The 13,444-nt window shown below is 43.2% G+C and overlaps 1 protein-coding gene across 1 annotated transcript in view; it reads left to right on the plus strand.

The window, feature by feature from the left end:
- Positions 1-145: 145 nt before the first annotated feature.
- The window catches only part of mapk1 (mitogen-activated protein kinase 1), an 89,228-nt gene continuing 75,929 nt past the window's right edge, over positions 146-13,444 (plus strand). Inside the window, exon 1 of the mRNA XM_068005531.1 lies at positions 146-312. Coding sequence (XP_067861632.1) covers positions 185-312 — 128 coding nt within the window. The 5' untranslated portion in view covers positions 146-184. The remainder of the gene's footprint in view (positions 313-13,444) is intronic.

Here is a 13,444-nt window from a genome sequence, read left to right on the forward strand (position 1 = left end):
CGAGTCGGTAGCTAGACGGTGCGGGTCAGGTGATCTATCACTGTCCAATAGCGCTGCTCGCTGGGCGCAGCGGGTCAGGTGGTTTCCAGTTGTCCAATCGTGCTTCTCCCTGTTGGTTTGCCGTCACGTGTGCCCGCCAGTCCAATAGACGCGATCCTTGGCCATTCCGGGTGAGCTGAGTAAGATGGCGGCCGCGCCGACTTTGCCTCAGTGCGCAACCGGGCCTGAAGTGATTCGTGGGCAGGTGTTTGACACCGGACCTCGATACACCAACCTCAGCTACATCGGAGAGGGAGCCTATGGCATGGTTTGGTGAGTGCGGCATCGAGGGGAGATGGACCGGAGCCCGCAGAGGGAATGGGAGGGGGCGGGAGAGGAGGCCAGGAGGATGGTGGTGAGGTGGGGGTAGAGGAGGAACAGAGGGAAGTGAAATATAGGGAAAGAGGCTGGATATCCGCGGGGATGAAGGTGCAGCAAAGGAAGGTGTGCAGTTTGGGGAGGATAAGATGCTCGAGAGTGAGGTCAGAGCGTTGGGCAGGGTTGAGAGAGAGAGAGAGAGAGAGAGAGATGCAGGAGATGAGGGTGGGGATTTGGAGGGAAAGAGAAAAGACTGGGGGTTTGGAGGAGGGGAAAGAGGTACAGGAGAGGGGGGATGTGGAAAAGAGTCCGAAATACATGCGAGGAGTTATGAGATGCATGATGGAAGCTGGGGACTTTAGGGAAGGAGGAGGGAGATAGAGAGAAGTATAGGAGAGAAGCTCAAACATTTGGGAGACCAAAAGAGGGAGCTCCAAGAGGTGAGACTTTGGGGAGGAAAAAAGATAGAAGAGGAGGCTGAGCACTTGGGAGTAGCAGGAAATAGATATGAGGGGAGAGATTGGATTTATAAGGGGTAAGGAAAGTAGATCATGATGCAGGGTGTGAGGCTATAAATGCAGTATTTAAATTGGGAGTGGGTCCTGTTGATTTATTCTGAAGTCTATTAATTTTCTTTTGGAGATATAGTTGTAAATATGATTGACATGGCTTGAAATTCTTATTTACTGGCATGCATAGATGCAAATAACCTGTAGAATATACAGTGTCCAAAATTGAGAGATCCAAATGTGGAGCTACTAGCTAATCTTTTTCTTTGATTAGATATGGCAATGCCTTCTATAATTGCAATGGGCTCTTTCAGAGGCCTTTTGCACTACAGCATTGATGCCACCAGGGGCACCATAGAGTGAATTAGGCAGTACTGTCTCAAAGTACAGAGAACCACCTGAAGACATGATTTTTCCTGGAACCTGTGGAGCTTTCTGTCTGCTATGACAGGCCAGTGGTGTGACTACTTGCCTGTGCTTGCATAACTGTTGTCATTGGTGCTGTAATGTGTATGAGGCAGATTCAACAGTGCTAGCAGTCTTAGTACATAAAAAGGTGGGTACAAAAACACTGGACACACATCTGGGGTAATCTCTAATACATTAGTATTTTTACAGATCTTTTGTTGAGAAACTCCTGTGGCCAGGGGATTTTAAAAGTTTTTGTGAATTAGCAATCTTCTCAGGCCAATGATTTTAGCTGAGTTGTGATTCCGTTGGCATTGGCAGCCCTCCATTACTTTGTTTAAGTGGCCATTTTTCACGTCTCAGTCTCGACACTGAGCATTTTCAGACTCTTTGACTCGTGGGCAGTGCAGCCCTGCCCAACTATTTTTGCCCAGTGTCCATGCATACAATTTCCAGCAAGGGTTGCTGGTTGAAGATCAGAAGAGAGAACCCAGGCTGATTTTTGTTTTTCTCCTCTGTCTACAGGAGAAACTAACTGTAGAACCCCAGCTGAGATTACCAAGTACTTTCTGGACTGTCGGGCTCAGTATCATACCAGACAGTGCCTTTGCTTGCTGTTCCATTGAGAAGCAGCTTTTAAAAAAATCTTCATGATTGCTGCATTAATGTATGTAGTGTAAGGCACTTGTCGATTGCCCCAGCACAGCTTTCCCACAGTAATGTTTAAATGTCAATTGTGGCTGGGTTTTTATCCCAGAATTGAAGCCTCATTTCCTGGAGCTGTCATGCTGCTGATAATGGATAGATGTTAACTTGAGTGAAACATTACATCATCAGCTATCTGTTTAAAAATTCACAAAAAGTTGGTTTTGTATAAAGCCTCATTGTTTAAAACTGTTTTCCTGATGTGCTTGTAAGTTTATTTTTCTGAAGTAATGTGTCATAGTACCAGCTAATTCCAGTTTTGTAACTAGGCTTTTTACCAAAGCTTAATGGAAAAATCTCAGCACGGAACTGCCTTGATGCAAAACAAAAATCGGAGCATAGTTTGTAGAAGTCTCATTTTCTGGTCTATTCAATTACAACAAATAAGACAGGGTCAACTGGAAATTTGAATAATGTCTTTTTTTGGGAAGGAATGAGAAAATTGCTTCCTTATCATAGCTTGCTGTAGCACTTTGAGGCCATGACTACTTAGGTTATTAGATCAGAATGGCCTGATTGCCCAAGAGACAGTAGATCAATGTGTGGTTTTAAAAAAAAAATTGCCATAAGCATAGCCAACCCTAAACAATTATATCCCACCACTGCCCTTGGAAGATTAATTATATTGATAGGAAAGTATAAGCTTGTTCTATGTTGTATTCGGGCACCTTGTGCTAATTGAAGCATCTTGGCTTAATGTTGTGACTTCATTGCCTCTTTGGTCATAAAATAAGTTGGAATCTTACAAGCATTAATGTTTGCTCTACAAACAGAGAAGCCATATAAAAGTGCTGTGTAACCCATCCTCTGATATGGCACTATTGGCCAGGATTCCCTCACTAATAGTAAAAATATGTTGTGTAGTTATTTAAAAATTAACTGCCCTTTTTTGTTCAAATGCTGCATTTTGAGTTGGTGTCCCAAATTCATACTTTGGTGCTTTTTGTAGTCACGTCCTTCATTTGCAAGGAGTCTTAAAACCTACTTTCTAAACTGACCCCAAGAGCATGTTATACCAAATCAGACAACTGCAGGCTTTTTGTTCTGGGACACACCCTCCCTGTCCACTCCCCCAAGGTACACTTTCATTTAATGTGTGCTACAGATTCTTTGTATGGCTTTGGGCAGGTAAAGTGTTTTGATTTCTTTTAAAACATACAAACATACTTCTAATTTTGTGATGTTTGAATATGCTTGTTTTCGTGATATTTGCTTCTGGAAAGTGTATAAAAATTTCCCTCTCCATAATGCACCACCCTGTTTAGTTTTTCTGTGGCTTTCCTGTGTGATTAATAATGTCGCAGGATGTCACTGATGTGATGTACTATTTATCCCACTTAACATAAATTTCACTGGTCCCTACTTTTATTTTTCTTTTGCTGCTCTGAAGCCTGTTCAGAGTCTTTTTCCTTCTGATGTGTCTGTTCATAATCTGGTTTATTCTGAAGGTTTTTTTGAACAAAATCTATATTTTCACCCATGCTACATAAAATTCCCCCACTAAAGTCCTGGTCAATGGAGGTGTTCTCAATTAAACTTCCTATATGAAAATTTCTACTTTGCCTTTGCTTGCTGCTTCTCTTTGGCATTGCTGGGACTGGAGTTCACCTGTTGGAGGAACTGTGGGGTTAATCCCACAGCATAGTGGAATGTCATTGTGCCATCTGGCTGCTTTTTGCCCATTCCACATTTTCATTTCAGCTGGAATGTGATTCTGATCTTTCTGTTGCTGATTCTCTTAAATATTTTGCTCCGAACTACAGATTATATCATGTATTCAAACTTCTCCCCTTACATTACTTGTCAATGAAGCAAAATGAAAATATTTTCATAGAATCATATAGCACAGAAGGAGGCCATTCAGCCCATCATGCATTTGCCGGCTCTTTGAAAAAGCTATCCAATTAGTCCCACTCCCTTGCTCTTTCCCCATAGCCCTGCAAATTTTTCCTTTTCAAGTATATATCCAATTCCATTTTGAATCTGCTTCCGCCTCCCTTTCAGGCAGTGTTCCAGATCATCATAACTCAGTGCGTTTTTAAAAGAGATCCCTTCATCTCCCCTCTGGTTCTTTTGCCAATTACCCTAAACATGCGTACTCTGCTTACCGACCTTTCTGCCAATGGAAACAGAGTAAATAGGGAGAAACTATCAAAACCTGTCATAATTTTGAACATGGATTCAATAAGTGAAATGCAGCAGGTGGTGTTTAGCTGGGTCAAATATCCTGTGTATCACAGGGCTAGAGATGGTGGACTTTGGACAGCTTTTGGCTGTTAGTTATACCAGAATCGTGAAAGCATGTGCAGAAAGAGTAGCAAATTGAGCATTGGTGAACAACAGACTGGTGATCTTGTAATGCATTTCTTAAAAGGAGCACCCTGTCATACAACAGCATTCAGATACATCCGTGACTAAAAAATAACACTAATTAAATGCGTTTAATTTTGAAGTTGACTCCAGTGATTTACCTTGCGTGGTGGTTTTACACGTGTGAAGCAGTTCACTGCATGTGTGGAGTTAAGTGCCCATTCAGACAGTTTTTGTGGGGGGGGGGTGGAGAGGGGGAGAAGGGAGAGGGTGTGAAATTGGACTCAAATGTTGTTGCCTTCTGTCTAAGATGATAGTGTAAAATGTCTCCTATGCTGAAGTATGGAAAGTGCATTCTGTTCTCTGTCACTGAGCAGGTGCTTATGGTTTCAGTGAAGACTTTTTGCTCCCTGAAATAAATGCAGTAATTTCTAAAAGATTTTGCACATTTTTAACTTCTTAAAGGAAAAAAAACAAACCTCTTGTACTAATAATCATTCTTTGAGATTGCGATACAAGTTCAGTCTTTTTTAATGGATGGTAGTAAGAAAACTAAACACCACACCTCAAAAGCTGCTTACTTTTTAAATATACCTGGATGTTTGTGTGTGGCCTGTACATTTGCTGCTATTTGCATATCCAGGTATTTCTAGGTGCTGTATTTACAGTACTCTGTAGAAATCCTTTTCTTGAAGTGCTTTAAAGAGTAAAGCACTATTACGAAAGTTGAGCACTGTCCAGATGTGCAACAGATTTGTCACAGTTCATTCTGCTCATTATGTACGGTTGTAACACAAACTTGATTGGAGCTCTGAACTTGGTACTTGTTTTATCTTGTTGCTGCTCTCCCGTCAGGCAAATGATTTGTAGCCTGCTACAGAATGGACTATACAATAAGTGCAGTTAATGGCAAGTTATTGCAGATTTTCCCTCCCCAGCATATTGCTGATGTAGCTTTCTTTAAAACTTCAATGCCATGTTAGGGCTACTACTTTTCATTTTTATTGTTTGTTGATAGCCTTTATATTGTAACAACAGCAACAGGCATTTATATAGTGCCTTGAGCATAGGAAAATGTCCTAAGGGGCTTTGCACAAGCATAGTCAGACACAAATTGACACAGAGCCAGGGCTGATTGGTGAGTGGGACTTGGTGCTTAGGATATTGGCGGCAGAGTTTATGATGAGATGCAGTTTGTATGAAGTGGATGATGGGCGATAGGCCAGGAGATTTGGAATATTGCAGTTTGGAGGTGACAAAAGCATGGATGAGATGAGGCAGGGGCAGAGATGAGCATTGTTATGGAGGTGGAAGTAGGCAGTCTTTGTGATGGAGAGGATATGGGGTCGGAAGCTCAGCTTAGGGTCAAATAGGACATGAGGTTGCGAACAGTCTGGTTTATCTTCAGATGGTGGCGAGGGAACAGAGTTTATGGTGGGGGCAAAGACAATGGCTTTGGTCTTCCCAATGTTTAACTGAGGGAAATTGAGGCCCGTGGATGTTGGACATGCAAGCTATCAACATAGAGGTGGCGGAGAGGTCTGACTAGGTGGTGTCAACGTATATGTGGAATCCAATTTTATCCTTTAACAAATGTTGCAGTTAGTATACTGCATCTTTTCTAAATGTAGTTTGAAATGGACAGGGAGCTTGTTTTGAATGCACACTGCCTTTTCATCTTGCAGCAGTTCATTTTCAATAATGCAGGAACCAAATCATCATTCAGATGACGTGTTTTGCATTGAAGGTCAGAATATTCAGTAATATGTTGTGCTGTGGCCTCTTATTGGCCAGTCTTAATCTACAGACATGAAACATTAAGCATTGTTAAAGAAAAGAAAGCTTGCATTTATGGAGCACCTTATCACAGCTCTCAAATGTCTCCAAGTGCTTCACAACTAGTGAATTCTTAGAATTGAAATGATCTGAATCGTTTCTGCCGATCAGCTATTTTGCACAAAGATCCGACAAACAGCGGTATGATGAATGACCAGGTTAGTCTGTTTCTGATGTTGAAAGAATGAAATGGACCAAGACACTGGAGAAACTCCTTGCTCTTTGAATAGTTTCCATGGATCTTTTATTTCCACCTGTGCAACTGGTTCAGGAAGGCAGACAGGACCTTGGTTCAATCTAATCTGATAGTCGACAGTTCTGAAAGTCCACTAGTCCCTTATTGCACTGGACTATCAGCCTTAATTATGTCCTCAGGTTCTTGCATTAAGCTTCAACATGTGATTTTGCATGGGACCTTTTGCTTACTGATACGTTATAGGAAAAATCACACGTAAATCCACTTAATACTGCTTGGTCTGCTTGTGTGATACTCAGCTAGTCACCTCAAATTGCTCCCAACAGACCTCTAACCACCTGCACTTTACCCCAGTTTTATACAGTGCACAATGCTGTTTCTGGATACTACCCAAGTTTGGAAGGACAGAATCTAGAATTGTACTGATGGGTGGATTTCACAGTTGAATCGAACATAGTGAATGACTTTGCAATTCCACTATTGCGCTTTACTTAAATCCAAGTGACAGTACTTACACATGGAGGGGTACTGCAATGTCTGCAGACGCTCTCAAACAATTACATAGTCACAGCATTTGTGTGGGACTGACATCCAGTGATGGCCAAGGTTTATTTCTAATCTGGTTTAAATAAAAATAGCTAAAGTAATGGAGAAAGCAAATTTATTGATTGTAATTATTAATCTCCCATTTTCATGTGACTACTCACCAATATTAACATGCTGACCGTCACCTAAAGTGTTCTTATCATATGTGTAAATCAAGTTTTCTTTTAAGAGTTACTCTGTACTTGAGGTGAAGGCTGATGGGTGTGCCCCATTGAATGTTACTAAGAATTATAGTTGTCTAGAATAATAGCCTTCAAAGTTCTGTCTATGGTGTACCCCCATAACAATTAACACACTCTTAGGGACCTCTGCAAACCGTGACTCCCTGTTCAAACTTCGGAAAACATCAGCTGCCGAAAGAAAAACAGTGCTTTAATTGCAGATGGTGTCTTTATTGGTTTACAACAGAAATAAACATGCAAGAATGCAGAAATCTGATGACAGACAAACATATCTCACCCCAGTTTGAAAACTCATGGTTCACTATTTATTGAGAGAAATCTGCGAGGCAACTGGGTGGGGAGGAGTTTGCCAAATGTGCAAATTCCAGCTCCTAATATTTGTTTTTACAGTACAATCGAGTAATAGCACCTGTGTTGTACAGGTAATACTAGTAAGTCTTGTCTATATTGCTAACAAGTAGTTACTGTATGAGTCCATTGAGACTAGAATCCAAGTTTCAGATATAGGAAAAGGTAAGTGCAATAGTGCTGTATCTGTATGAGATAACAGCACTTGTTCTAAATTAACAAGCCTGATGTCAGTCTGAAAGCCAGCATGATACTTTTTATAACAATATTATGTACTTCGCCATCTTTACATTGCCTCTTAGCACAGCTTCTGTTGCACCATTACTCTGCCAAGTGAAGCTAATTGGATGGGAGCATCCTAGTGTGCTGACAGGCTTCTATTGGAGTTTAAACTGTGTGAACACAGTCCTGATTTGGGTGTTGTATGCAGATTGTAACGGATGGCATCTGCATATGAACAGTCTCTTAGTTACTATTCATATCGAGGCCTAGCCTTTGCCATAATGAACACTTGTGATAACTGCCCAAGCCATGTGACAGTCCCTATTCTCAAGTGCTATTTCTTGATCCAAAAAACAGTTAATCAGGGTATAAAATTCCAAAAAGTTGACTACCTAGGAACAGGAGTAGACCATTCAGCCCCTCGAGCCTGTTCCACCATTCATTGAGATCACGGATGATCTGTAGCCCGCCTTGGTTCCATATGCCTCAATACCTCTGGCTAGCAAAAGTCTATCGATCTCAAGATTTTAAAAATTATTAATTGAGCTAGCATCTGCTTTTTGTGGGAGAGAGTTCCACACTTTTACCACCCTTTGCATGAAGAAGTGTTTCTTAACCTCTCCTGAATGGCCTGCCTCTGATTTTAAGGTTATGCCCCCTTGTCCTGGACTCCCCCACCAGAGGAAAATGTTTCTCTCTACCCTATCAATTCCTTTCAAAATCCTAAAAACCTCAATCAAATCACCCCTTAACCTTCTCCGTTCCACAGAGTACAAACCTAGTTTATGTAATCTCTCCTCATAATCTAAACCGTAGAGTTCTGGTGAATCTGCGCTGCAGTCCTTCCAAGGCCAATATATCCTTTCTAAGGTGTGGTGCCCGGAACTGTACACATTACTCCAGATGTGGTCTAACCAGGGCTTTGTATAGTTGTAGCAAAACTTCGTCCCCTTTATATTCTAGCCCTTTAGTTATAAAGGCTGACACTCCTTTAGCCTTATTGATTTTTTTTGTACCTGACTACTACATTTTAATAATCTGTGTACATGGACCCCTAAATCTCTGGACCTCCACTGTTCCTAACTTTTCACCATTTTAAAAAATACTTGGATCTATCCTTTTTTGGTCCAAAATGGATGACACCTTTTGCGTTGAAATCCATCTGCTACAGTTTTTCCCACTCACTTAATCGATCAATGTCTCTTTGTAATTTTATGCTCCCGTCTACACAACTTACTATGCCCCCAATCTTTGTGTCATTGGCAAACTTGGATATATGGCTCTCTATTGTTATCTAAGTCATTAATAAAAATAGTGAATAGTTTAGGCCCCAGCACAGATCCTTGGGGGACATCACTAGTCATTTCCTTCCAATCCTAATACATACCCATTATCCCTACTCTCTGTCTTCTACCGCCTAACCAATCTCCTAACCAGGTCAATAATTTGCTTTCAATTCCATGAGCTTTAATTTTAGCTAACAGTCTCTTATAGAAGGCATTCAATAAGATTCCACATATGTCCATGTAAACTACATTCATAGACATTCCCCTGTCGACTGAAGTCACTTCCTCAAAAAATTCAGTTAGGTTTGTTAGACATGACCTTTACAAATCCATGTTGGTTCTATCTAATCAGCTGAAATTTCTTTTAAGTGCTCAGTCACTCTATCCTTAATTAAAGATTCCAATAATTTCCCCATTATAGTTGTTAGACGAACAAGTCTTCAATTTCCTGGTTTCTCTCTCTCACCTTTCTTAAATAATGGAGTTACATTTGCAATTTTCCAATCTGAAGGGACAGTTCTTGAATCAAGGAAGCTTTGGTCATTTATGGCTAAAGCATCTGCAATTTCCTCACCACCTTCCTTTAAAACCCTGGGGTGAAACCCATCTGGTTCACTAATGTCCTTTAGGGAAGGGAACCTGGCGTCCTTACCTGGTCTGGCCTATATGTGACTGCAGACCCACTGCAATGTGGTTGATTCTTAATTGCCCTCTGAAATGGCCTAGTAAGTCATTCAGTTTCACAATCTCGCTTATATAAAAAAAAGTCATAAGAATAAAACCGGACAGACCACCCGGCATCGGATCACTAGGAACCAGACACGACAAAGGCAAACAAAGCCCAGTTGACCCAGCGAAGTCCTCCTCACTAACATCTGGGGACTTGTGCCAAAATTGGGAGAGCTGTCCCACAGACTAGTCAAGCAACAGCTTGACATAGCCATACTCACAGAATCATACCTTTCAGCCAATGTCCCAGACTCTTCCATCACCATCCCTGGGTATGTCCTGTCCTGTCCTACCGGCAGGACAGACCCACCAGAGGTGGCGGTACAGTGATATACAGTCAGGAGGGAGCGGCCCTGGGAGTCCTCAACATTAACTCGGACCCCATGAAATCTCATGGCATCAGGTCAAACATGGGCAAGGAAACCTCCTGCTGATTACCACCGACCGCTCTCCCTCAGCTGATGAATCAGTCCTCCTCCATGTTGAGCACCACTTGGAGGAAGCACTGAGGGTAGCAAGGGCTCAGAATGTACTCTGGGTGGGGGACTTCAATGTCCATCACCAAGAGTGGCTCGGTAGCACCACTACTGACCTGAAGGACATAGCTGCCAGACTGGGCCTGCGGCAGGTGGTGAGCGAACTAACACGAGGGAAAACCCTACTTGACCTCATCCTCACCAATCTACCTGTCGCAGATGCATCTGTCCATGACAGTATTGGTAGGAGTGACCACCGCACAGTCCTTGTGGAGACGAAGTCCCGTCTTCGCACTGAGGACACCATCCAATGTGTTGTGTGGCACTATCTCCATGCTAAATTCGATTGATTCAGAACAGGTCTAGCAGCTTAAAACTGGGCATCCATGAGGCACTGTGGGCCATCAGCAGCAGCAGAATTGTATTCCAGCACAATCTGTAACCTCATGGCCCTGCATATTCCTCTCGCTCCCATTACCAACAAGCCAAGGGATCAACCCTGGTTCAATGAGGAGTGTAGAAGAGCATGCCAGGAGCAGCACCAGGCGTACCTAAAAATGAGGTGCCAACCTGGTGAAGCTACAACTCAGGACTACATGCATGCTAAACAGCTGAAACAACATGCTATAGACAGAGCTAAGTGATTCCACAACCAACGGATCAGATCGAAGCTCTGCAATCCTGCCACATTCAGTCGTGAATGGTGGTGGACAATTAAACAACTAACAGGAGGAGGAGGCTCTGCAAACATCCCCATCCTCAATGATGGTGGAGTCCAGCATGTGAGTGCAAAAGACAAGGCTGAAGCATTTGCAACCATCTTCAGCCAGATGTGCCGAGTAGATGATCCATCTCTGCCTCCTCCCGATATCCCCACCATCACAGAAGCCAGTCTTCAACCAATTCAATTTACTCCACGTGATATCAAGAAACGGCTGAGTGCACTGGATACAGCAAAGGCTATGGGCCCAACAACATCCCGGCTGTAGTGCTGAAGACTTGTGCTCCAGAACTAGCCGCGCCTCCAGTCAAACTGTTCCAGTACAGTGACAACACTGGCATCTACCCAACAATGTGGAAAATTGCCCGGGTATGTCCTGTCCACAAAAAGCAGGACAAATCCAATTCTGCCAGTTACCGCCCCATCAGTCTACTCTCAATCATCAGCAAAGTGATGGAAGGTGTCATCGACGGTAGGAACATGGGTAGGGTCTGAGAGACATCAATCACTGTACAGATATGTAGGAACAGTGCTATCAAGTGGCACTTACTCACCAATAACCTGCTCACCGATGCTCAGTTTGGGTTCCGCCAGGACCGCTCGGCTCCAGATCTCATTTCAGCCTTGGTCCAAACATGGACAAAAGAGCTAAATTGCAGAGGTGAGGTGAGAGTGTCTGCCCTTGACATCAAGGCAGCATTTGACCGAGTGTGGCACCAAGGAGCCTTAGTAAAATTGAAGTCAATGGGAATCAGGGGGAAAACACTCCAGTGGCTGGAGTCATACCTAGCGCAAAGGAAGATGGTAGTGGTTGTTGGAGGCCAATCATCTCAGCCCCAAGACAGTGCTGCAGGAGTTCCTTAGGGCCGTGTCCTAGGCCCAACCATTTTCAGCTGCTTCATCAATGACCTTCCTTCCATCATAAGGTCAGAAATGGGGTTTTTCACTGATGATTGCACAGTGTTCAGTTCCATTCGCAACCCCTCAGATAATGAAGCAGTCCGTGCCCGCATGCAGCCAGACCTGGACAACATCCAGGCTTGGGCTGATAAGTGGCAAGTAACATTCGCGCCAGGCAATGACCACCTCCAACAAGAGAGAGTCTAACCACCTCCCCATGACATTCAACAGCATTACCATTGCCGAATCCCCCACCATCAACATCCTGGGGTTCACCATTGACCAGAAACTTAACTGGACAAGCCATATAAATACTGTGGGTACAAGAGCAGGTCAGAGGCTGGGTATTCTGTGGCGAGTGACTCACCTCCTGACTCCCCATAGCCTTTCCACCATCTACAAGGCACAAGTCAGGAGTGTGATGGAATACTCTCCACTTGCTTGGATGAGTGCAGCTCCAACAACACTCAAGAAGCTCGACACCATCCAGGACAAAGCAGCCCGCTTGATTGGCACCCCATCCACCACCCTAAACATTCACTCTCTTCACCACCGGCGCACAGTGGCTGCAGTGTGTACCATCTACAGGATGCACTGCAGCAACTCCCCAAGGCTTCGACAGCACCTCCCAAACCCGTGACCTCTACCACCTAGAAGGACAAGAGCAGCAGGCACATGGGAACAACACCACCTGCACGTTCCCCTCCAAGTCACACAACATCCCGACTTGGAAATATATCGCCGTTCCTTCATCGTCGCTGGGTCAAAATCCTGGAACTCCCTTCCGAACAGCACTGTAGGAGAACCTTCACCACACGGACTGCAGCAGTTCAAGAAGGCGGCTCACCACCACCTTCTCGAGGACAATTAGGGATGAGCAATAAATGCCGGTCTCGCCAGCGACGCCCACATCCCATGATCGAATTTTCAAAAAAATTATTGGATAGGACCAGTGCCTGTGAGAGTTCCTCTTTCTCCTCTCTGTTCCCACTACACTGCTGACAGTCACACTCTCCCCTTCCTGCTTTCCTCTGAGGTGTGACTGTACTCTTGGGGAAAGCTATCCAGAAACTCCTCCCCCTCCCTTATGTGTCGGCATGTCTCTAATTCTCACGCCAGCTCAAGGACTCTGAGCTGGAGTGTCTTGAGAGACAGTTTCTGCAGATGTGGCAATCTGGGACAGTCTCACTGTCCACAAACTCCCACATATCTCACTCTCTGCCATATCTAATATTTATTGGTAATTTAATTCTATATATATAATAGAATTACTTGACCTAGATTATATTTAGTAGATGGATTTGGCTTGATTTCAGATTAATTGTAACATTCTTTGTTTTTTGTTAATTTTATTTTAGTATCCCTTTAACTCCCATTTATTATTTGTGTACCAGATTTTTATTTAATGCAATTTGGATCCTTTTATTGTTATCCCTTAGATCTAATTAATGACTGATTATTTATATATTTACTGTTGCCCCTTGATTTAAATTATATAGCACCTAATACATAGCACCTAATTCCCCCACTCTCCCAATTCCTGTTGTCACTCTGCTTAGCACGTCATTCTGTTTAGCAGATTTACCCAACTCTCACCAAGCTCTGTGCTTTTGCTCTTTTCTCTTTTCCCCCCCCCCCAAAAAAAAAGCAAAT

The sequence above is a fragment of the Heptranchias perlo genome, chromosome 25 (assembly GCF_035084215.1).
Source record: "Heptranchias perlo isolate sHepPer1 chromosome 25, sHepPer1.hap1, whole genome shotgun sequence".
NCBI lineage: Eukaryota > Metazoa > Chordata > Chondrichthyes > Hexanchiformes > Hexanchidae > Heptranchias > Heptranchias perlo.